The sequence below is a fragment of the Camellia sinensis genome, chromosome 10, assembly GCF_055761805.1.
Source record: "Camellia sinensis isolate YWXY chromosome 10, ASM5576180v1, whole genome shotgun sequence".
Taxonomy (NCBI): domain Eukaryota; kingdom Viridiplantae; phylum Streptophyta; class Magnoliopsida; order Ericales; family Theaceae; genus Camellia; species Camellia sinensis.
This window is the reverse complement of record NC_138970.1, coordinates 93,506,274-93,530,565: the sequence shown is the minus strand read 5'-3', so window position 1 is coordinate 93,530,565 and position 24,292 is coordinate 93,506,274. Positions and strand designations below refer to the sequence as shown.

General features: G+C 39.3%; 1 protein-coding gene across 2 annotated transcripts in view; it reads left to right on the top strand.

Annotated features, from left to right (window-relative positions):
• Positions 1–6,629, top strand: part of CPSRP54 (chloroplast signal recognition particle 54 kDa subunit) — a 38,406-nt gene extending 31,777 nt beyond the window's left edge. For both annotated transcript variants that reach the window (XR_003629706.2, XM_028204357.2), the window contains 3 exons: positions 5,110–5,195; positions 5,315–5,440; positions 6,193–6,629. Coding sequence is in view for 1 of the 2 variants with exons in the window: in XM_028204357.2 (XP_028060158.2) it covers positions 5,110–5,195; positions 5,315–5,440; positions 6,193–6,300 (320 nt within the window). In the remaining variant the exon portion in view is untranslated. The remainder of the gene's footprint in view (positions 1–5,109; positions 5,196–5,314; positions 5,441–6,192) is intronic.
• The last annotated feature ends 17,663 nt before the right edge of the window (positions 6,630–24,292 follow it).

The following is a 24,292-nucleotide window of genomic DNA, read 5'->3' as shown; positions in this document are numbered from 1 at the left end:
AGCGAGAAACAACAGTTTGTTTCTTACTTTTCCAAGAGATTAAGGAATCGCCAAGAAATATACAAAAATCAGATGTGGACTTGCGATCAGTAACATCACTAGCCCAATTAGAATCAGCATAGGTCACCAAGTCCAAAGAAGAAGTAGAGGACGATAGTAAACCCTGAAAGATAGTACCTCGGAGATAGCGAAGAATCCCAACGAATGCAACCCAATGGGTGGAGCGAGGAGCATAAATAAACTGACTAACCACATGAATAACATACGCAAGATCAAGACGAGTAACAGTCAAATAGACTAAGCAACCCATATGCTCTTGATATAAAGTAGGATCATCTAGAGGAACACCATTAGTAGTGTTGAGTTTCACATTAAGCTCAATAGGGGTATCAGAAACCTTAGTGTTAGTAAGACCGGCATGATGAATAATCTCATTGGGATACTTGGCTTAAGACAGAAAATAGCCCTTGGGAGAAGAAGCGACCTCAATACTAAGAAAATACCGCAATGGGCCCAGATCCTTCATTTTAAAGGTGCGGAAGAGACGTTGCTTGACATTAGAGATAGTAGAACAGTCAAAGCCAGTGATGATCATATCAGCCACATATAGTAATAAGGCAACAAAATCAACAGATGTGTGAAGGAGAAACAAAACAGAGTCATGGGCACAAGGATGAAGCCCAAGTTTAGTAACAGCTGCCTAAAAATGATCATACCAAGCACGATGGGATTGCTTAAAACCATACAGAGTATGCCACAAATTTGTCCAGAGGAATAAGGAAGGCTAGGGCGAGGACGCATGTCAACCTTCTCAGTGAGATGGCTATTAAGAAAAGCATTCTTAACATCTATCTGATAGAGAGGCCAATGATGAACAACAGCAACAAAAATCAAAATACAGACAATAGTCATCTTGGCAATAGGGGCAAAGGTTTCCTCATAATCATTACCATACTCCTGTAAGAAACTTTTGACAACCAGAAGAGCTTTGTAGCGCTTAAGAGAACCATTAGAGTGAGTGAGCCTTGACTTTATAGATCCATTTGCAACCAACCAGATTTTTGCCAGCAGGCAATGAAACTAGCTCTCAAGTAGTAGTCTTCTGCAAAGTAGACAGTTCGTCCTCCATAGCTTGAACCCAATTAGGATCCTGACAGGCTTCTTTGAAAGACTGAGGTTCTAAAAAAGAGTGAATAACAAACAAAAAGGTGTAGTATGAAGGAGAAAAATATGTTTAAGCAAAATCAAGTTTGACTACTTGTTTACGGATGCGAAGAGGATACTTGCGGGTAGCAAGATCAAAGTCATCAGAAGCAGGGGGATCGACAGTAGGGGCAAAGACAATTGGTGGAGGGAGAGCTTTGCGACGAGAATAGACTAACAACGGAGAAAGAGAATGAGCAAGTGGTGGGGGAGGAGGAGAAGATGGAACAGACTCATGGGGGTCAAGGGAGAGGAACTCATTAGGCGGGGTGAGACGAGGAGAAAAGGGAACAAGCTCATAGAAAACAGCAGAGATGTACTCATCAGGAGGGACCTTAGAAGAAAATGGATCAATATGAACCAAATCCTCTTTGGAAACTGGGGTTGTGAAAGGAGGAAGCTGAAAGTAAGGTAGACGTTCAAAAAATGCAACATGGTGAGAGACATATAGGCAACAGGAAACAGGATTATAATAGCGATAACCTTTTTGAGTGCGATTGTAACCCAAAAAGACACACAAGATATACCGGGCACTTAGTTTGGTCCTATCTTTACGGGATAAAAGGACAAAACAAGTAGACCCAAACACACGGAAGGAGTAATTGGGAAGTTGAGAAAACAATGCCTTATAAGGAGACCAATCAGAGAGGAGAAGTATGCATGCGGTTGAGAAGAAAAGCAACAGTAAGAACTGCCTCACCCCAAAACGAAGCTGGAACAGAGGCAGAGAGAAGGAGAGACCTAGCTGTCTTAAGGAGATAACGATGTTTACGCTCAGCGCAACCATTTTGGCCAGGTGTATCAGTACAAGAAGTCTGGTAAATGGTTACCTAATTTGGCCAAATACTCACAGAACTCAGTTTTAAAATATTTCCCACCTAAGTCAAATCGTAACAATTTAATAGTAGACGCAAACTGTGTAGTGACCATAGACTGAAAAGTACAATATATCTGGTAGAAGTCAGACTTGTAAGTCATGAGATAAATCTAAGTGTAACGAGTGCAGTCATCAACAAATTACTCATAGTATGCAGAACCCATTTTAGTGAGAACAGGAGAAGGATTCCAGACATCAGTATGAACTAAAAAAAAGGTGGATCAAGTATAGAAGTACTTTTACGAAAAGGTAAGGTTGTCATTTTGGCAAGTTTATACCCTCGATACTCATTAAGGTGAGTAGAAGAAACTTTACCCAACATACTTGACTGAGTTAAAGACCGTAGGCTGTCAGCAGACAGATGCCTTAATTTGGAATGCCACAAATAGAAAGGACTTGACAGAGAATCTAATTGAAGAGGAAAAGGCAGTCGGAGAGGTAGTCATAGGCAGATGCAAACTCTTCAATACATAGAGGTCTCTAATTCTACTGCCAGTCCCAATCTGCCGCTTGGACATCCGATCCTGTACAAAAACAAATAGAAATAGAAAATATAACATCAAAACTGGAGGCATCAAGTTGATTGATAGATAATAAACTGATAAATAACCGAGAAACATATAAGACAGATGGAATAGAGACAACAGACATAGCAGATAGTAGGACAAACCCAACATATATAATAGACATACCAAACTCATTAGCAGCATTGACAGTAATAAAAAAGGGAGGAGTACAATTTTGTAGTAAGGATAGATGGAAAGTCATATGATGAGAGGTACCAGAGTCAAAAATCCAGACAGACAAAGAGATACCTAAAGAAGACCTAAAAAAATCTGAATGAAGAAAGGAAACAATGGAGACAGACGGGGATGGCTGGTAGGTAGACATTATATGCTGAAACTAACTAATCTGAGCATTTAAGGAAGCCAAGTTAGGATCAGGAGTAGGGGCAGATGCAAGATAAGAGGAGCAGAACTGGGTCTTCATGGGGTAGTGATACTTTCAATGGCTCTTCTGATGACAGAAAGCACACTCATCTAAAGCTAGTGGCCTATTTTTTAGCTTAACGATCTTATCATCTGACGTTATAATGAATCAGAAAAAGAAAGAGAACTGATGGTGGACTAAGTGTAATAACACGGAACTAAAGGGTCAAACTGTAATAAATGAAAAACAGTATCAGATGGGTTAAAAATCCAAACCCAGTTCAGAGAGATACCCAGTGAATCAAAACCAATGAAGAAGAAAGCCTTCGCAATGTGAAGCTGAGCTAGAGAGACAATCTTCTCAAAGTCATTTCTAGCAAGAGAGAAGAGCTTCGTGACTCAAATATGAAACAGAGAGAAAATCTTCGTGAGAATTAAAGAAATAGTGAGAGAGTTCGCGAACAACCAAAGATTATGAGTCAAAAAGAGTCGAGGTAGATGACCTAGATGAACCAGACGAACAACGAATTAGATGGGTCAACTTGAACTAGACCCAGACGAACTAGACAGCCCACGAAGCAAGAAGATTCGATCAACAACCAAGTCTGAGAGAGAGAGAGAGAGATTGATCACGAACCAGACTGAACCAAGGAGAAGACTCACGACCAATAGAAAATTGCGATTTTAGCAATCACCTAACAAAGCCTAAATCAGAAAACTGGATTAAAGAGGGTTTGCGACACTCTTCAACCGACGGTGTAGGGTTTCGTGACGACACGAACCTGCTCTGATATCATGTAAGAATTCTGAATAACTCTGTATATTCAAATTGTGTAATTGATACAAGAATACATCAGTATATATAACAATCCAAACCCTAGAACTGAAAAAAGGAAACAAAAGTATACTCAATCCTTAATATATACAGAATATATATACTACCATATATACATAAACCTAATATTCTCATAGGTACTGCTCCTATCCATTCATGAATATACTCGTTCCTAACTCTGTCTTTTCTAGCCTTGCCATGCATTCACCTTAGCATCCTCATCTCAGCAACACTCATCTTATGTACTTGTTGTTTCTTAGTTGTCCAATATTCCGTTCCATACAATATTGCTGGTCTAATAGCCGTTCTATAGAACTTTCCTTTTAGTCTAGTGGGTACTCGTTTATCGCATAGTATGCCAGATGCATTTCTCCACTTAAAGCCATCCCGCCTTAATTCTATGGACCACATCCGCTCCATCTCCCTAGCCGTTGTGACTTAGGATACAATGATAAAATAAAAATAATGTAAATTTATAGAAATTAGTGATATATTGTATATTTTTTATTATCTTTAAATGATATATTCGTATACATGACATATGGGTATATAAAATTATATATATTGTGCGCACCCCACGTGTTGTGTCCTACATTTTTTGAAAATTGTTGTGTCGGCGTGTCCGTTTATGCTTCTTAGAAAGAGAGGTACCCCATGCAGGAATTTAGTGGGGTGTGTATGATGGTACCATTATATTAGCACAAGGATCTTGTAAACTACAGATTAATATAAGTAATCTCCGGAAATTGCAGTCGATCCGAAGACAACATGGCAGAAGTTAGTTGCATGGAATTTCGTCCTCTTCCTTGTGATTATGGTTTGAATTGAATTGCATCTTTCCTTTTACCCATTATTGTTATTTAGGTTCTTCTTTTGAGGTTATGTAATTTTGTAATCGTCGCTCGTGCTTAATGTCTTTTCTATTTGAAAGGTATTCCGGCTTTGAGTCTTTGTTGGCATTTGAACCTCTCTTTGGTGCTCATGGCGAAGTTTTAATCTACTTTCACCTTTTCTTTGGCTTGGGTTTCTGCATCTAAACGGCTTTTGCCAATCTTCATCATGTGCCATGAGCACCTCTGCTTGAAACAAAAGCTAGCACTCAGTGTAATTATGATGGCAATTCTCAAACTGCCATAGGTCTAATATCTCTCAAATATGATCCGCACTTGTTTTCAAATTAATTAAGTACTCTTTTTTACATTTTCTCGTCATCAATTGAATAGTGTTTTCTTGTAAACCCCTCTGATTCAACTCTTTATCTGCAGAGGAAAGGGAGAAACCAGAACTGTTGGCAGAATCCCCTGTCAGGAGGAAGCGAGTTGCTCAAGATTCTGGGAAGACAGAGCAACAGGTATGTAGAATTGCAAGGTGATTTAACTTCAATATATTGGTACTGCAAGTTGATGATTCTTTTTCCTTTCTTTTCTGATATATCATTGCTGGAATGATTAAATATTGCCACAATTTTAGGTGAACCAACTTGTTGCACAACTTTTCCAAATGCGTGTACGTATGAAAAATTTACTGGGTGTAATGGAAGGTGGATCTATTCCTGCACTGAGCAATCTTGAGGAGGCTCTTAAATCTGAAGAAAAGGTGCCTTCCTTTGCTTATGTTTGCATTGGATGTTGATATGCCACTATATATATTTTTATTGGAGTTCATGCATATTGACTTTTATGCTCTTAACTCTCACATTGCATTTATTTGTCATATGCTTCATGGGGGAAACTGTAATAGGTCCTCCATCCTTCTGTTGGACTTGTATGTTGTAACTGCTATATGGTATCCCATCTTTATTCTGTTTTCCTGAGATGTTGTAAATGAGGAAAAAACTGATGTTGGAATTCAAGCACAAGCACTATTTAGGCCCATGCTGGTGTTGTAATCGATACTTTAGATGGCTGGATCATAAATATCCTTTTTTTATGCATATTTGACCCTCCAAAAGTTATCCTTTTGATTTATCTGTAAACAAACCTTCTCCTTCCGTAGGGATATATATGAAAGAATACATATCCGCTTGATCCTCTTCCATGGTTTTGAACCCTCAGCCTTTAAGAAGCGTCCAGGCCAAGCCACAACCTCATACCACTTATCCAATATGTGAAATAATAATAATAATAATACCCTTTCACACATTGGTGGATTATTGTGGAAAGGATGTGTGTTAAAAAAAACCAAATTGGTATGCAAATCTGAGTTCTCTTTCTTCTTTTTATTTCCTGTCACTTTTTAGGCATTGTCAAACTTTTATCTCAGTCCTGATTTGGTTTTGCTAGCTTTTTGGTGTTATGATTATGACTCAATCTGACAAAGTGAAACATTTACAACCCATTGTATATCAGGCTCCCCCTGGTACAGCAAGGAGGAAAAGAAGGTCAGAGTCGAGGAGGCAGTTTGCGGACTCAGCATCAACAAGACCAATTCCTCGTGGTTTTGGGGCCAGAAATTGAGTTTTCCAACTTTCAGTGGACATGGCAACAAGGACCTGGAGAGATCAATGGTTGTTATCTCTCTGTTTGTATCTTTTGCTTGCATTGTCTTCCAATCATGGAAAGAAAGGAGAGTCTCAATTGTATTTTCTGCTAGGAGGTTTTAGCAGATGCTTGTTGCTAGTTCAATTAAAAAATAAATAAAATAGCCCCTTGATATTTGACCTGATGAAAGATGAAACTGGATATGATCTGAAATCATTCTTCTCAATCTTTCAAACTTGTTTGTGTTGTATAAACATGTATAATCTTGAAGTGAATGAAAGTATCATTTAACAATTTAGTATGAACATGCTTTTGTTTGTGTAGTTTGCCAATAATATAAATCTCATTGTGTTTCCAAATAATATGTAATGACCTTGTGTTGGTGAAATGGTCCATGCTTAGATTTTGTCTTGTCCAAGAATGTAGGCTCAAAACTCAAAAGCAGTCACTTGAAAAGATGAGATATTCTTACAAAAAAATTGGGGGATAATGCATGCAGGTAGAAAAAAATTACAAACACATGAGGGTGCAAGTGTGTCTGTGGTGGGCTGCAAATAAAAGGTTGTGGGGGTTTAAGGGTCATTTGCACCCTTTCATCTGTTGGTAATTTTTTTCCCCTAACTTTCACGTACATGTAGTTTTCCTAAAAAATCATACATAATTTGTTATAAGAATGATGCGACAGTGGTATTTATATTATTAATAGTCAACTTGATGGATTCTTTGTTTTAAAGTGATAAGCTCATAATGCTGCAACATCATTCTATATAAGTTTTGATAAATTCTATTTACACACCATTAAATTGCCCAGTACACACCAATTTTTCATTTTTTTTTTAATAACTATCTTGTCCCACATTGAAATTACCCTTTTAAGGACACACCAATCCAAACTTCTCTTTTGCAAGCAACAGCTGCAAACCTTGCCGTCGGCACACCACTAGCTCTCAACTCCCTCATCTACCTCTTGCGTCACCCTTGCTCTTCTTTGTTTCTCCTTCTTGTTCAATCTTAACCCTAGCCACAACCAACCGCTGTGATCAACCAAAGATCCCCTGCCCTTTTGTCGCCACAAACCCTAACCTACCCCCTCTACCATTGTTCTCATCGCTGTCACTACCCACCTTCTTCTCATTTATCTTCTACTTCTTTTCTACCACTGCGAAACTCTAACCTAGCCCCTAACATTGCCGCGACTTCCTTCCCTCTGTTTTCCCCCTTTTCATCGTAAACCCCTCCCCCATCATGAACCCCCTTCCAGCCCTTCTTTGTTGCTACATCGCAAACCCTAGATCTAAGGTTTTTAGATCTAGGGTTTGGAAGAATAAGAAGAGCAAGGTTTGTAGGTTGCAGATGTTGGAGTCATCGAAGGGAGTTGTGATGGTGGTGGTCGCGAGCCTGTGGAGTTAGGGTTTGGAGAGGGGTGATGGGAAAGGGAGGAGAGTTGTGGAAAGGGTGGTGATTGGGCGATGGGGCTAGACAGGTAGCAATGGGGAGGGGAGGTTGCAACGGAGGTGGTGCTAATGAATGGTTGTTTAGGGTTAGAGTTAGGGGAAAAAAGAAATGTTGAAGATGAGGGTGTTTTAGGAAATTGGTGGTGTGAATTGAGAAAAATACCAAAAAAAAAAAAAAAAAGTTGATAATAATTGTGTGTGGTGTGATGAGAGGATTGCTAGTATGCTATTAGAATTACCCATAAGTTTTTTGTATACTTTCTCTGTTTGTACGACATTATTCTTTCACATGCATATACAAAAAAATGAAAAAGATGCAAATAAAGTGATAAATATGGTAATAGAATATGAAGGTTGAAGAAAGATGGGATAAAAAAAATATGTTTAAGGTGCTTAAAATATGTATTGCATGTTATAGACATCTTATTTTGATCCGCCTTAAGACTTAGGTGCTCTTTTTTGAACTCCCGATGATTAAAGTTGGAAGGCACTATTATTCGAATTCCTCAGTAGGAGACTCGAGTTCAAGCTTTAATCCTAACCTTACACCTGTTTTGGCCAAACTATTTTAGATCCTTTTAAAATCTTTTTCAAAATATTTTTTTTTTCATGTGGATTCAAACATTTCTACAAAGTTTTGAGGCTCGTATTTTCAAAATTCAAGTGTTATATTTTCTTATTAAATTGAGCAAGAATGCACTATTATTCGAATTCCTCAGTAGGAGACTCGGGTTCAAGCTTTAACCCTAACATTACACCTATTTTCGCCTAACTATTTTAGATCCTTTTTAAATCTTTTTCAAAATATATATTTTTTTTTCGTGTGAATTTGAACATTTCTACAAAGTTTTGGAACTCGTATTTTCAAAATTCAAATGTTATATTTTCTTATTAAATTGAGTAAGAACAAAGTGGAAATGAGTGGAAGGAATGATAATTTTCTAGAAAAAATCCAATTTTCCCCTTTGAAAAAAATTGTCTGGCCAAACGATTTTTTGTCTGGCTAGACACTTTTTTGTCTAGCCAGATGATTTACCCGGAAAACAAAGTAGTTTCAGGAAATTCAGCATTTTCTCTGAATTTTACACAAATATCTTAGATATTTTGACTCTAAGGTTGCTCCACAAATATCTCAGATATTTTCTTTTCCTCAAAAGTCTGTAAATACACCTCTGCTTCTTCATTCCAAAGGGTTACAAAATTTGTTTACACCCACATATCATCTCCAATCTCCTTCTCCTTTTTCTTCACTATTATTCACTGATACACCACCCAAAACTGCATTAAAACTAAAAACTAAGGTTGAGAAATATTTCTAAAAGGTTACATAATATTTGTAAAAACTAAAGCTTTGTTTACACCCACCTCCTACACTTCATCTTCAACCTCCATTTTTCATACACCCATCACCTAAAACACCATTAAACCTTAAGCTTAAAGCTTCTTGTTGAGATTCTAAGCCATTTTCAAGAACCTTGAGGATACTAGGAGAGAGTTTGTGGACAAGAAAGCTCACCCTCTTTCAAGAGTTGAAACTTTTGTAATTTTCTCATATTTCTCTCTTGTTCTTTATTTATAAGCATTATATCTCATTATTGCTGTGTTTTAATCATGTGATTGTTTAAGTCCTCATGGATGTGGAGGGAGTCGAATTCAGCCACCCATTTGATAGTTTTTTTTCTCTTCATTTTCTTGTTTTCCTTAGCTTTAACTTTATTGTTGTTATGTATCTTGGATCCTTGTGGATGTGTTTGGGAGTAGCTATTAGCCATCCATTCACAAGTTCAATAAGTAGAATAGCTTTTCTTGTTGTTACAATCCTCCTTTTCACATATCCTATCTCTTAAGTGTATCAATCCATGTGTTTCAACCTATGCTCAAAGATAATGAGTAGAATGGTTGTTTCATTGGGTTACTTCAGTGATTCTTGGGATTTGATGTTGAGAGAGTTGTGTTATCTTTTTTTTTGTTTATTTTGGAAGTAAAGTAAGAGATTTTATGTCAAAGGTGCTAAATACTCCCTCCTCAATCATTTGTGAACATGAAAAGGGGTGAGAACACCCTTGTTTCATTGAATGAGAAAGGAGTTATCAATATCCTTTAATGAACCTCTTACTTTGAAGCAAAGCTTCCACTAAGAAATCATTTGCATTAATCTACCCTCTTCACTTAATAGAATAGATTTGGGTATTAATTTGCTCTTATTCACAAAGCGAATATGTAGGTTCCTATCCATTTTTTGGGCTTGAATTTGTTTTGATTTTGATTCATTTAATTGTTGATTTATTATAAAATATCTATTGTATATATTTGTTTATATCATTGTTGAGGGTTAAGGCTTATTGGTCTCTTCCCTAAAATATCTATTGTATATATTTTTTTGGCTTGCCATGGAGGAGTACTAGGTGAGCATTTATCGCTTTAGTATTCCGGTTGCGTATGTTATTTTACTATGTTTAGCATCTTGTCATGCGGGGCTATGTGCTTAAATCATATACCTCCTTGAATGCTAGTGAATGAATGTTGTGTTGCTTAGGTTGTAATGATATTGATTGATATGCATGTGAGCTCAGTTTTCTTTTAGCTATACATTTATTTAAAAACCTTTCAAAGATGCATAAAATGAAAGCATATCAAAATAAGTGACATGATCTATACTTGCATGCCTCACATAGTAATGTTAGCATTATTAAAATAATCAAAACATGAGCGTATAATGTTTATAAAACTCATATCATGGCTTAGTAGAGGCCAATCTTTTGATCATGTTAGCGGGGGTGCTCAATTCATGACCTTCCCCCCTCATACTTATGGTTCTGAACCGAGACATCTTTGGTTATGATGAACAGTGGCCTTTGGCACGAGTCCTGGGTTTCCTAATTTTCCCAAAAGATTAGGTGGTGACTCCGAGATTTGGTGATGTAGTCCATTTTTGGCATATTTTGCAACAAATGGATTTTCTATAAAAATTGTAGGAGTTGGACACTTATTTTCTGTTTCACATTCCACTAGTAAGACTAGATCAGGAGATTGGGAGTCTGAACTGTTGGGCGTGCTTGGTAACCCCAAAAACATCTCACATTTTCTGGCGACACTGCTAAGGAAACTAAAAGATCTTGACTCGCATGATATGATATTTATTTACATTTATATATTCATTGCATTTCATGCATGGTGCGCTTAAGTCACTTTATTTGGCGTCTAACATCCCGGACGGCTTGCCGGACGTGGGAACTGTTATGGTGGGAATACAAGCCTCAGATCTGGATTGTCAACGTATTGCTTGATCCTCCCTTAATTTAGGTATTAGGTAGGGTAGATATATTGGTGTCTTGCTGAGATACCCTTCTTGACCAGACTGACCTAGTGCATGTATTGACTATAGCAATTTCCAAAATTAGGACAGGATGGTTTCCCATGTCTAAGATGTGAAATCTTGGGAAGAAGGGCGTTGTAACACTACTCAGGGAGTACCCGCGCGCGTTAAACAGTTCAGACCCTCGATTTCTTTGATCTAGCCTCACGAGTACACTGTGAAACGTAGATGAGAGTCCAAATCCGGCAACTTTTATAGAAAACCCATTTTAGTGCAAAACCATTGCTAGAAATGGACTACATCACCAGATCTCAAAGTCGCCACCTAATGTTTTGGAAAAATTAGGAAACCCGTGACTCGTGCCAAGGCCACTGTTCATCATAACCAACGATGCTTGGCTCGAAACCTTAGGTATGAGGGGAGAATGTCATTAATTGAGCACCCCCACTCACCCAATCAAAGATCGGCTTATACTAAACCATGATATGATTTTTATTTACTTTATATGTTCATATTCTAATTATTAATAATCCTAAAATTTACTACGTGAAGCAAACAAATATAGACTGTGTCGTTCATTTTGGAACAATTTGATTTCCTTATTTCGAAAATGTTTTGAATAGAGCAATTATGAAAATAAATTTTATTCCAAGTTAAACAATACAACCTTCACATACTGGCATGCATAGAGTTATATCAACTAAGCACATAGCCACATGGTAAGAATGCTAAACATAGTAGAAAAAACACACACAAGCGGGATGCTAAAATATAAAAGCTAACATATTTACTGACGTCCCGCAAATAATCACAAAACAAAGTTAGTAAAAATATGTATGATTCTATATACAAGATCCTAATGCAATTCACTCATGAAATGTAGCTAAAGATTCGATTTCTATTATATGACATGTGAATTATCTCAAGAATATGAGATACCATACAAAATTATATAATAATCGATTAAACCCACAGATGCAAATTTAGCCGGATCTTAAGACATGGAACATGTATGCAAAGCATGGATATGATGACAAGCATGACATATTACATATTTACAGAATACGGAAAGCAAATGAAAGAATGGGATAGAAAGAAGCGGGGATGGGGAATTATTACATCGCTTTGAATATTACAAATCCGAATGGGGGGAAGAGAGGAAAAATATTGCAACAAAATTAAATCCTCACAAACACTCTCTAATTAAAAGAAAAACAATAGAAACAGAAGCTGGAGGGGGCCTCGGAGATTGTCGGAGACTATTCTGCTCGACACTGGGAGGTTGTTGAGTTATGTCCGAGAGAAAGTGGCTGGCCGGCTAAAAAGGTGGCTAGCCGGCCAATAAATTGGTCGGCTGGCCAATCAAGCCAGGCCGAAAACTGGATTTTGCGCAAATACTAGAAAAACAAATGAAAAATATGCAAGTGGCGCAACTAACCACTTTTAATTTGCTTACAACAGGTTTATAACATGAAATTGAAGCAAGAAAAATAATATAAAAAAGAAAATGCAAGAAAATACAAGAAATGAAAAGTGTGCAAAATTCACCTTCCAAGGAAAGGATTTGATTTCTAAACTTCCTTTTGATCACTCTCAAGCTTAGGAAGTGTGTTCTCAATTCGAAATTTGAAAATTCGAAATTTTAGTTAGAATGGTGTTTTGGGGCTATTTAACAATGTGTATGGAGGGAGTTGTTCAAACTCTCAGTTTTTCTCAATTTCAACAACACTCACTCTCTTTTGTATTAAGGGTCACGAATTTGGTTATAACAAAATTTCTTGGAATGGTTTTGATATATAGAACTTGGTATATCAGTGTATATAAGTTTTGATTCCAAGCTTAAGGCTTTTTCTCTTTTTCTCTTTAGCTCTCTTTTTTCCCTTAATTCATTCCTCTCTTTTTTTTTTCTTTTTTTTCCCCATCCCAATCCTCCATATAGATAATGAATGCAAGCCCAATCAAGGAGGTAGGAGACAAGGTTAATGGGATGACAAGGGTGATTGAAAATGGATGCCACCTTTTGGGAAGAAGACAATCCCCCTTTTGACAATGGAGGCTAAGAGAGGATAATGGAGGAGGTGGGTGTTTACCTCACGCATGAATATATCAACAAAAGATCTGAAATGGCATGACCCACACGCATTCAATAAGAATTCTACCGAAACTGCCCTGCTCTTGGACAAATTAGCTAGCCGACCAATTTATTGGCTGACTGGCCAAAAAACCTTGGCTGGCTAGCCAGCCAAACAAGTTAGTAGTGGCTGACTATTTTGCCCAAAACAAGATTTTTTGACAGAATTATCATCCTTTCCTCCTATTTCCACACTGTTCTTTGCTCGATTTCCTCAGAAAAAGTTTCATTTTGAAGTCTCAAAGTGAGCCTAGGAACACTATGAAAATATTCGGAACAAAGCGCGGAAAGAAGGTTTCGAAAGAAAGTTTTGAACGAGACTTAAACATTTGGCCAAAACAGGCTTAGGGTTGGAAATGAAGCACAAATTCCATGTTTCTTACTGAGAATTATGTGAGAAACACATTCTTGTTTTCATCATTGGGTAATCAAAAGAAATTGCTTAAGTCTTAGGGTCGGTCAAAATGGGGTGTCTATAGGCATCCAATCCTTGGAGAGTCTTAGGGGATCGTTTTCAAAATTTGGGGTTATATCAGAATCAAAACTTGGGGTCAGAATCAAGGGGGTTGTATTTGTTTGGTGGAGGATTAGAATTTGAGGATGTTGAATTTTGATCAACATGTCCAGTTCCATGATTTGATGGAGTATTTGTTTTGATACTAGGATTCACTGAGGTCAGGAGAGCTTGATTATGTATGCTTTGGTGGGTCGTCCACGAAGAGTCATCCTCAATTTAGAAACAGCCATACCCAATCCAAAAAAAGCCCAGTCCAACCCAATTTAGAAAAAAAGCCTAACCTATCCCACTCTATATAAATCCGACCTATCCAAATAAAAAACACTCCAATCCATCCAATGCCAAAAAAGCCATCTCCGACAAGGTCACATCCACCCAGTCCCCCAATTACCAACTCACCAAGTCCCATAATGGCTCAAAATCCAGTGGATCTAGTAGACATACTTATAGCCCTACAGTAGACTATAGATGCTCTCAATCACATAGTTGCTACCCAAGCTGAGACTATTGGTGGATTGCAGCACCCATGTGGTGTGTCCACTACTCATCTACTTCTAGCCGATCATCTAGTCCCACATTTTCCTCGGCCAACTGAAAACTTCCAGGGTCCAAACTACAAGAAGACCAAGCCAAACTCATACTGCCAGAACTCTGGCACAGCCTGTTGAGGGACTTTTCCTTTTCGATCTTAGTGAGTTTGACCCTGCCATGCTAAAAGTAGCTAAACTTGAAAAGCAATTCAAAAAGTCACAAGGGATTTATTCTATCCCCAATATCGAGGATGGGTATACCGAAACTGTTGTTAGATTACCAGAAAGATTCAAGATGCCACATGTAGACTGGCTTGATGGATCAGGGGACCCCGTGGTGCATATCCAGTTGTTCTGAGATGTCTTAAAGCCAATGGGCTTAGCTAGAGCCCAAAAGCTATCTGTGTTTAGGCGAACTTTGTCAGGTGTAGCTACCCTCTGGTATGCTAAATTAGAGGATTTAGTGAAACAAAGTTGGAAAGAGCTGGTTGAGCCATTCATCACTTTGTACTCCTACAACTCACAAATTGAAGTAACCACTCAGGACTTAGAAGCAACTCCTCAAGAGCCTAAAGAGAATTTTGTGAAATTTATAACAAGATGGAGAGCTAAGGCGGCCATGATGACCAACAGGCCTTCAAAAAAAGATCAGATTCGAATGGTTATGAGAAATCTACATGGCAAGATGCTACAAAAGATGATAGTCCTTCCTCTCTTTGCCTTTAAAGATCTTCATGGAATGGGGGTCCAAATTGAAGATGCCATGAAGCAAGGGATTATATTAGACGAATAAGAACCAGTGAGAACGACCTTTGTTTGTGGTTCCAATGTTACTAGCAGTAGTAGCACACCTCAACCAAAATAACCCACCCGCTTACTAAAACCAACCTATAACTTAACAATTTAACCCAACCCCAAACCCGAAGCTTTCACCCTCTTTACATGTCCCTGTCCCAAACCATGAAAGTGTTGTTGGATAAGGAACACATCGAGCTCCTAGATCCTAAACCCCTTCCTGGCCCTCTTCTAACCCAGACATGATGCATTCAAATACTGTTCCTTTCACCAGCAACATGGCCATAGTACTGATCGATGCATCCACATCCATCATAAGATCCAGAATCTCATTGAGGATGAAATCATAGCTCCACCGCAAAGGCCAAACGCCACCACAAACCCACTACCTACTCAAAACAGAGTACCACCACTTTCTCACCTTAACCTCATTCATACACTGTCATCCACCTACAACCCTAGTATGTACATCACTCTGTCTCATCTACCTAAGCCTGAGGTGTTCATTCCAGAAGATACCGACTTGTGCATGATGGATGCACCTGAACCCTAATTCTCTTAAACCCTAAAAAATGAACTCCATAAAGGCTCAGCTTAGTCAATCCATCCAGACTAACCCAGTTCAGATACACCAAGTGCACCAATGGCCGAACCCACTACTTTTGAGATGTTGGGAATGATTGAAGACCTTCAAAGAACTGTGGCAGATTTAACCTTTGGGGTTTTAGCCTTTCATCTACTATATCCCACGTTAGGAATCTCATATCAAAGAGCTCTCCAATCTTGGGGCAACCTAAAAATGGAATGGGCCAACCCAAAGTCAAAATTGTGATGAATATTGATGGTGATAATTGAAAGGTAGCCCAATTGGACACATTGTGCAAAGATATCTCAAGCCTAGGTAATACCATGCCAAAAGCAAATGGGCCTTGCCTAGATATAGCCATTCAATTCCTTGATCAGGCTAAAGCAAGTAGTAAGATTGAGTTGGAGGCAAGTATTGATCCTTGTACACATCTTCGATGGGTTATTGAGACCGTGAAGACCAAAGGCCTAAACAATCAACAAGTCCTTACAGTTGTTGAGAAGATTGTGGATGAAACTTTTGTTACTCAATATCCCAATACCAAGTTAAGGGTTACCGAAAGTGAACTCAACGTGAGAAGCCAAATTGAAGGCATTTTGAATCAGGGGTCAAGAAACAAAGGAAGACCAAGCCATGGACAGGGATACCTTACTAGAAATACCCATCCTTACTCCAATCCCAAACCTATAGGAGTCCTTCCTATGAGTACCCAGTCTACACGCACTAACTTCTTTGCCAATGTTCCTAGGACTGGTGCTCGTTGCTCCTAATATCGCACCTTCAATCCCATCTACATGACCTCATCCAAAGATCTTTAAATCCTCACAAAGGAAGGCCACCTCAAACCTCTTGATCCTGACCTTTCCCTGATATTCTCCCAACTTGGCATGACCTTACCAAATACTGTGTCTTTCACCGACAGCACGGTTATGACACCGATTGTTGCTATCGCCTTCGTCATGAGATTCAAGATCTCATTGACAAGAAAAAAATAGCACCATTTCAAAAATCCAATGTCATTACCAATCCATTACCACTTGACCATATAAGATCTATCCATGTATGGCCAACAATCAACTAGAGGCAATTGTTGAAAGTGCTTAGAAAGGACTTTCTGAACTAGGGGCATGATGTGAGAAATTGCAAAGGGAAGTTACATCGGTCGAAGAAAAGTTTGGAGGCTACCAGGTGGGTTTTGGATAGCGATGCTAAAATAAAGACGAATTGCGACTCATCAAAGGGCTACTTGAAGTTTGTTATAAATTCTGCCGATGGACTTGGAAAATAAAGAACTCTTTTGTGTTAATAATGTGATTTTGGTTAGACTTTGAGTTGTGTCTTGTGGGTGGTTGTGTCGTGTGCCGAGTTACAGTCTTGTTTTCTTTGTCTTTTCTTGTGTCGTTGTGTCAGCCAAGTCTTTTCCTTTTAGTTACTCTTATGTGTGTCCTCGCATTTCCGTCTTTTCAATAAGAGAAAGAGAGTCAAGTTCTTGATCATTTAATTGTGCCTACAGTAATCCATGTGTGACCTAATGAAAACAAGAAAAGCTTTGAAAATTTCAAATTAAACAAAGGAAATGTGCTAATGGGAATAAGATTTCACTAATAAGCTCGAGTATTGAAGAGGCTCCCCCAAATGGTTCAAACGAATTCTGAATTGTCGTCGCAATGTGTAGACACCCCATTTTTGACAGCCCATAAGACTTGGGCGTTACTGATGTTTTACTTGGTGGAGAAAGGTGTGCAGGGCAAATGTTCAGTTTCTTCGGCAAGGAGAGAGGCAAATCCTTCAAAACACTTTGTTTAGGGGTTTGGAGTCGAAGAAGAGAGGAAAGGAGAGGAGAAAATTAGTTTGGGAGAAGTTCGGCATGAATCTGGGTAGAAGCGAGTCGAGCAGCCCTCGCTAAATCGGGCTTATCTGTCTGTACACTTGGATTTTAGCTATGGGGCCACCATCGTCGGAAAGCTTACTTCCGGGGCTTCATTTTGCACTCAAGAATCTCTTAAAGCCAAGTCCGGATGGGGGAGATATGAGCAGCTGAAGTTGGGCATCATCCCGGTTGGATCGAATCTGCGCGGCTTCACCAAAATGGGGATAACTTTTTCCACAGGAGGAATTTTAATGCAAGGTTTGTGCCATTGGAAAGCTAACTTCCGGGGCTTCAATTTGGACATCCACTGGCACTTTTTGACCTCATCAGCCACCCATCGGCACTCCATTTATCCGACCGGCCAGTATAAATTGCAGGTCGGCAATATATTGTGCTGACCGGCCATTTATTTTTCCGATGACCTCCTTTCATGGCCGATATGCCCCTTTTTCATCCCTCAAGCATGGTGCATGCCAGCTGTGCCAGCTGGAGTGCACAGACCCGTCCCCCCATGCACAGGTGTGGCTATTTTGCACCTTTGACCACCTTTGACCCCTCTTTTTGCACCCTTTGCTCAAGGCTTCTTGAGGAAGCTTTGACCCCTTGTCTTGGCTTCCTCAAGAAGCTTGGCCAGCTGTCCTAGCTTCCTCTAGAAGCCTTGACCTCCTTTGCCCCCTTTGCCCCTTTCACTTAGCTTCTTTGAGAAGCTTAAACCATTTCCCTTTGCCTATATAAGGACCCCTCTTCTCCCATTGTAAAAAGGTTAGAGATTTTGAGCAAAAACCAGACCTAGGGCATATATATCTGATATATATATACCCTCTCTCTATATATCTCCCTCTCTCTCATCCTTTGTGTGTGTTTAAGAGCCTTAAAGTGTGTTTTGACCATAGTATTGCACCAACACACACACCATTACACCACACTTTGACTTGAGAGGCCTTGAGGGTTTGTTCTTGGAGTTTTAAGCTGGTTTTGATCACAAGAAGAGGTCTGACCTTGCTGTTCATCAAAGGTTCTTCAAGGGTAACTTATTTGCTTTAGTTTCCCCATTTTTGCACTCACTTTTGGCCTGTCTTTCTTTCTGTTTTGAGCTTAGTGTATAACTGAAAAAAGTCTTGTTTTTAGCTCAAATTCAAGTTTGTTTAAGAACACTTTTGTGTTTGGGGTTGTCTACCCTCTCTTAGGCCTTGTTTGGCCTCATTTTTGTGCATTTTTAGTGAGCTCCGGGACCACCTTGTTTGGGCCTCCTCACCACTGAAATCTTGAGGGATTTCAGTGGTGAGGATGGTGGTTTAAGGTCCTAAGAAGGAGAGGGCCATCCCCTCTCCTTATTGTCTTCATTACTTGCATTTTTGGCCTTACAAAGGGGCCTATGTTTGCACACTTCTTGAGCTCAGTTCAGGCATTTTTCAGTGGGTTTTAGGACCCTTAGAACTCATTTTCAGAGTTGATTTGGTCTTGCTAAATGTCTACCTTGCATGTGCTTAATAACTCCTTGAGTGGCCCTCTAAAGTAACTCATCATTTTTGCATGCCATGGTTGCATATCAGTGGTTATTTGGGCCTATTTTCACATGTTTTATTCACTGATTTTTGATGGTTTGGTGAGATTCCATGTGCATCATATACTTGCCATACAACCCATGTTTGCTAGTCAAAGTTGCATGCTATTTTAGTCCATCTTGCTAACATCTTTTGGCCATGCTTTAAACTGATTTCATGCATGTTTTGGACTGCCTTAGCACTGTTTTCATGCCTCATGGTCGAATAACGCTTGTTATGCATGCTTGTAGTGCAATGCCCATGCCTAGCTTTGAGTTTTGAAGCTTCTTGCGTGCTTAAATGGTAGTGTTTTCATGTTTTGGGGTCATTTTGGAGTCATTTGGTATGCTATTTCAGATCTGGAACATGCACCATTGTATGCCATATTTCCTCCTTGCCATGCTTTGGTAGAGTTGCATTTTTGTGCCTTAAGCTTGGTTAATGCATTGTGCATGCATTCCATGTATTTTGTTGCCTCACTTGCATCATTGTGGCTACTGTTTTGGACCTAGTAGAGAGCTGTCCAAATTAGTTTAAGACCATCCCTTTGGCATGTTGTTGCATGCTATACATGTTTGTATGTTTAGGCACTTAGTCTATTAACATGTTGCATGTTTAAGTGTTATCGCATTTGGCATGCTTCTTGTGTTAAGTTGCTTTGCATATTTACATGTGTTATACCTTTCATGTTGTGGCATGCGTGTCATTAACATTGATGTTATATGCCTTGCATGCTTACTTATTTAGTTCATGGCCCATTGCACATGGTTTTGTTGTTTGCATGATTATGTTGCACACTTAGCTCACATGCCTAGGTTGCATTACATTGGCATGCATACTTTGCCTCTTGAATTGAGTATGATAGAGGTTGAGTTCATTATTTGTTTATGTGCATTTCATTCCACATTGAAATTGCACACTTTGGTTCTTTGGGCCATCACGCATGGAAATACGCGATTGATGGTCTGAGAACCAAGGAGCATGTCCCTTTGAGTCATTAACATGATAAGGGACATGATTGGTGCATATATGCCTTGAATTGTATTGCCATGTTCTGCCTTGCCCTCTGTTGCTGTCAATTGCAGATTCTGCAGGAGCTTTCTGCCGACCGGCAGTGCTAAGTGCCGACCGGCAATCCCCCTTCTGCCGATAGCTTCACCAATGGCCGGTGATTACATGCCACTGCCGGTGGGCATTCTACCCAGCCGATGGCATTCCCCAGTATCCAGAGAAGCAATCCTGAGGTTTTGGCAGCCTCCAGAGGAGTAAAGAAAGGAAAACAGAGGCAGCCTATGCATGGCGGTGCACTTCCGAGCAAGATCCGAGCACGCATTGCATTGAGCTCTCTTCCCGAGGCGGTTTATTGTTTTTCCTAGCTTAGTTAGTTTGTTAGCTAATTAGGCAATTTGTAATAATTAATTAGCTTGTAGGTTAATTATCTGTATTATTCTTTTGGTCCCTCCGAGTGAGGACAAATCTGTAATAAGTGTGCGTGAGTGTGTGTATGTCTTCCAACCCCACGTCTTTCTTCCCTTTTATTTACCCGCTTATGATGGTAGACTAGGGCATATTTAAATTAGCACACCTTATGCTATGCATGCGTGCATTCATACATTTGCCTTGCATGCACCGGGCTCGGCACATCATTCTAACTGCATTTGTATTTCAATTCCAAATTGAATACGTGTTAGTTGTAGCATTTCACATATCATTGTAGATTAGCCGAGCCTATCTTAGTTGCATCTTGCATGTGTTGCATTAGCCATCTTAACATGAACTAGGATCATGCATATAATTATTAACTAGTTTTTGTTTTGGCTCGGAGTACACGGTAAGCATTTATGCTTTAGCATACCGCATGCGTGTGAGTGTTGCCATAACAGCATGATTACCATGAGGCTAGCTGCTTATGTGGTATAACTGCTTGAATGCCTGTGGATGGAGGCTAAATTACCTAAATTGGGATAACGCATTAAAACTGTGAGTTTTAAGCCCACTAGATAGTGGCAAAACCACCTTTTCTAAAAGCCCACTCGAGGGTGGCAAAACCTGCATTTTAGCCTACTTGGGAGTAGCAAACCATTTTCAAAACAAGCATGAAATGTTTTGTTCCAATTTAGGTGATTTGGTCTATATTTGTTTGTTGTGCGCATAACATAGTAATTCTAGACTAATAACCGGATTAAGAACACATAACGTTTTCAAAATTGGATATCACGGTTAGTAGAGGCCGGTCTTCAGACCGGGCGAGAGGGGGTGCTCGTAGCTGACCTTCCCCGATCGTACCCAAGTTCCCGAGCCGAGGCAACTTTGGTGATGACGGACACGTGGCCTTCGGCACCGAGTCAGGGTTTCCTAAATTCCCCCATTTTAAAATATTTAGGTGGCGACTCTGTATCTGGCAAAGCAATCCATGTTTGGCACTTCTTTTCAAAAAATCTGTTTCTCAAAACGATTTGCCGGATTTGGACTCTTTGGTTCAGATTAAGAACCGTGACACAAATCGAGTCCGAACTGTAGTGAGGCCCACGGGCGCGTCTACACAATGCTCTTCATGATCATTCCAAAATTTCAAGCAGTTTCTTGTTACACACCTCTGAGGATGAATTCAGAATCGTACGTAGTGTTCTACACTGTTTTAGAAATTCTCTTCACACTCTGGCAATATTTTTGATGAGCACAAGATGGCTTTCAGACCTCACAAATCCTAGAATTCCTCCCTATGGCATTTTCATCACTCAAAGAAAAGAAGAAGAAATAGGAAAAATCCAAAAAACCCACAAAAAAAAAAAGAAAAAAAAGGAAAACAAGAAGAAAAGAGAAGAAAAAATCAACTATCAAGCTAGGGCCATCCATGGGATGAAATCCAATCAGCTATGAAGAAAGGAAGTTCTGTATGAATTCAAAGAAGCCAATGCAAGGAGGTATCACATTATGAGAAGAATTCACTTTGAAAGTGGAATGAAAGCAAAGAAGACGACATACACAAGTGAGAACCAAGCTGAAATCAAGGTGAAGCAAGTTTCATCATTAGGGCAAGGATGATTACTGATCAAATTCACTGCAAATATTGTAACACTACTCTTGAAAGGTTTGTTGGGCCAAAAACTCAAAAGGGCAACCCATGCAAAACTTAGAGCATGAAAAAGTAAAAAAGTGAAAAATGAAAAAATGAGAGCTCGCAGAGCCAAAAACCCAAAAGGGCAGCTCTAGCAAAAGTTAGAGCGCAAAAGGAGAGTGTCAACCCTCGAGTGCACCTTAACCGTGAACTACGCGAGGTCTGATTCTCACATTGAGAGACACAGGCAACCTCTTCCTACGATTTGACCCAATATCTTTGCCCAACCCACATCTTTAGCTTCACATCCATCCAAGAGCTACAATGACTGCCTCAATAGCATATTTGCATCGGGTGAGGAAGAACTAGTTTGAATCAGTAAAAGGAGAAATTTTCAATACTTGAACTTATCAGTGAAATCTTCGACTTGAGCCCAAAGGGAATTGAAGCGTGACATTTTGCAACTATTTCTAAAGGCGATTCTTGAATAAATGAATAAGCATAAGGAATACTAGGGGCACAATGAATGATCAACATTTTGACTCTTTTCTCTTCTTCTTTGGCATTTGGGGTCAATTGAGAGTCTTGTTATTTTCATGTTGGGTGTGTGTCTCAGTCTGTGCTTATCGAGTCTCTCTTATGTCTGTTAGTGGGAGCATGGTTCAAAGTTCAATGGTGGTGTGGTCAAAATCCCATACACGAACCTTTGCTTCAAATTCAAAACAAGTCCATGAGTGAAAGTCTTAAACAAGTTAAGAGTGCCCACACAAGGGGCATCAAGTCCATGATCATTGCAAAGTGTATGTGAGAAATCCATCACTACTTCAGGGACTAGAACAAGTTCTCAACACTCTGGGGCATGGGAGAAGCATGAGTTAAGTTGGTTGGCAACTGTTTTATGATATGATAATCCCCATCATAGACGCCTTCATAATGTTGGAAAAATACAACTAAGGACTGGACACTAGAGGCAAAGAGTACATCCGACCTGGCTATCAGCTAAACAAGGGGCATGAACCATACTTTTCTCCTAACTATATGTTAGGCACTTTCCCTTAAGTAAGGGTGGGTTCACCCCCCATGATGATTCTAATATGATTCAACCTTTGACAGCTATCCCGGACCAATTCAAGACTCTCTTTGGTCGCCTTATTTCCTCGGATTGATGTGTGCTTTGGCTCATGCATGCATGTTCACATACTTTGGTGGATTTGAACTATTAAGTTGCACAAATTATCATGCTTCGTCGCATTATGTGGTGTGTCCTACACACTGCCTTGCGTTCATTTCATGAGATATGTGATGCACCACTCTCCATCTTGCTCATTTCATAAAGTCATATCATGTATCGCTCCATCTACTATGCATATGTCACATCATTCATTATGCACTGCTTTCCATGCCATCCATATTTTTAGATATGCATCATGCACTCTTTTTACATAAAGTGAATCCCCTCTCACAATCCCTTTTGTATTCAAAAAAAGTTGCGACCCTCATATTTTCATATTTCATTACACTTCATCATCAGTTGCACAAGGCTTACCTCGCATATCGCCATCTTCACATTTTATCATCATTCTATTTCACTACATTGCATAAATCATCAGCTCCAAGGCAGTGTAAAAACACGTAAGTCCAACTCTCAATCAGCTTGTACGTCTATTTTCGAAGCTATGGGGTACCGTTTTTTGTGTCTACCGCATGTTATATTGCATGCATTGCATTCTTCGCCTTATTGCCTTTACCTTTTATGCATAAGGAGTGTTTTGGTTTGTTTTCTCTTGGTTAATACCTTCATCTTCCCATATGAAAGTATGGTTAGGGTTATCGATTAACACCACGTTTGTTTCCTCTTGGTTAACACCCTTCTTTTTGTCACAATTTCAACGCGATTAGAGTGTTATGTTTCTCTTTTCTCAATTTCAGCGAGATTAGAATTTGGTCATGCTCCCGATATTAGTGCGTTTAGAGTGTTGTGTTCCACTTCTTGCAAATTCAGCGCAATTAAAGTGTGTTCCTCTTCTCGCAATTTCAGTGCGATTAGAGTTTGTTCCTCTTCTCGCGATTTCAGCGCGGTTAGAGTGTGTTCCTCTTCTCGCGAATTCAGCGTGGTTAGAGTTTGTGCATGTTCCTCTTCTCGTGATTTCAGTGTGATTAGAGTGTG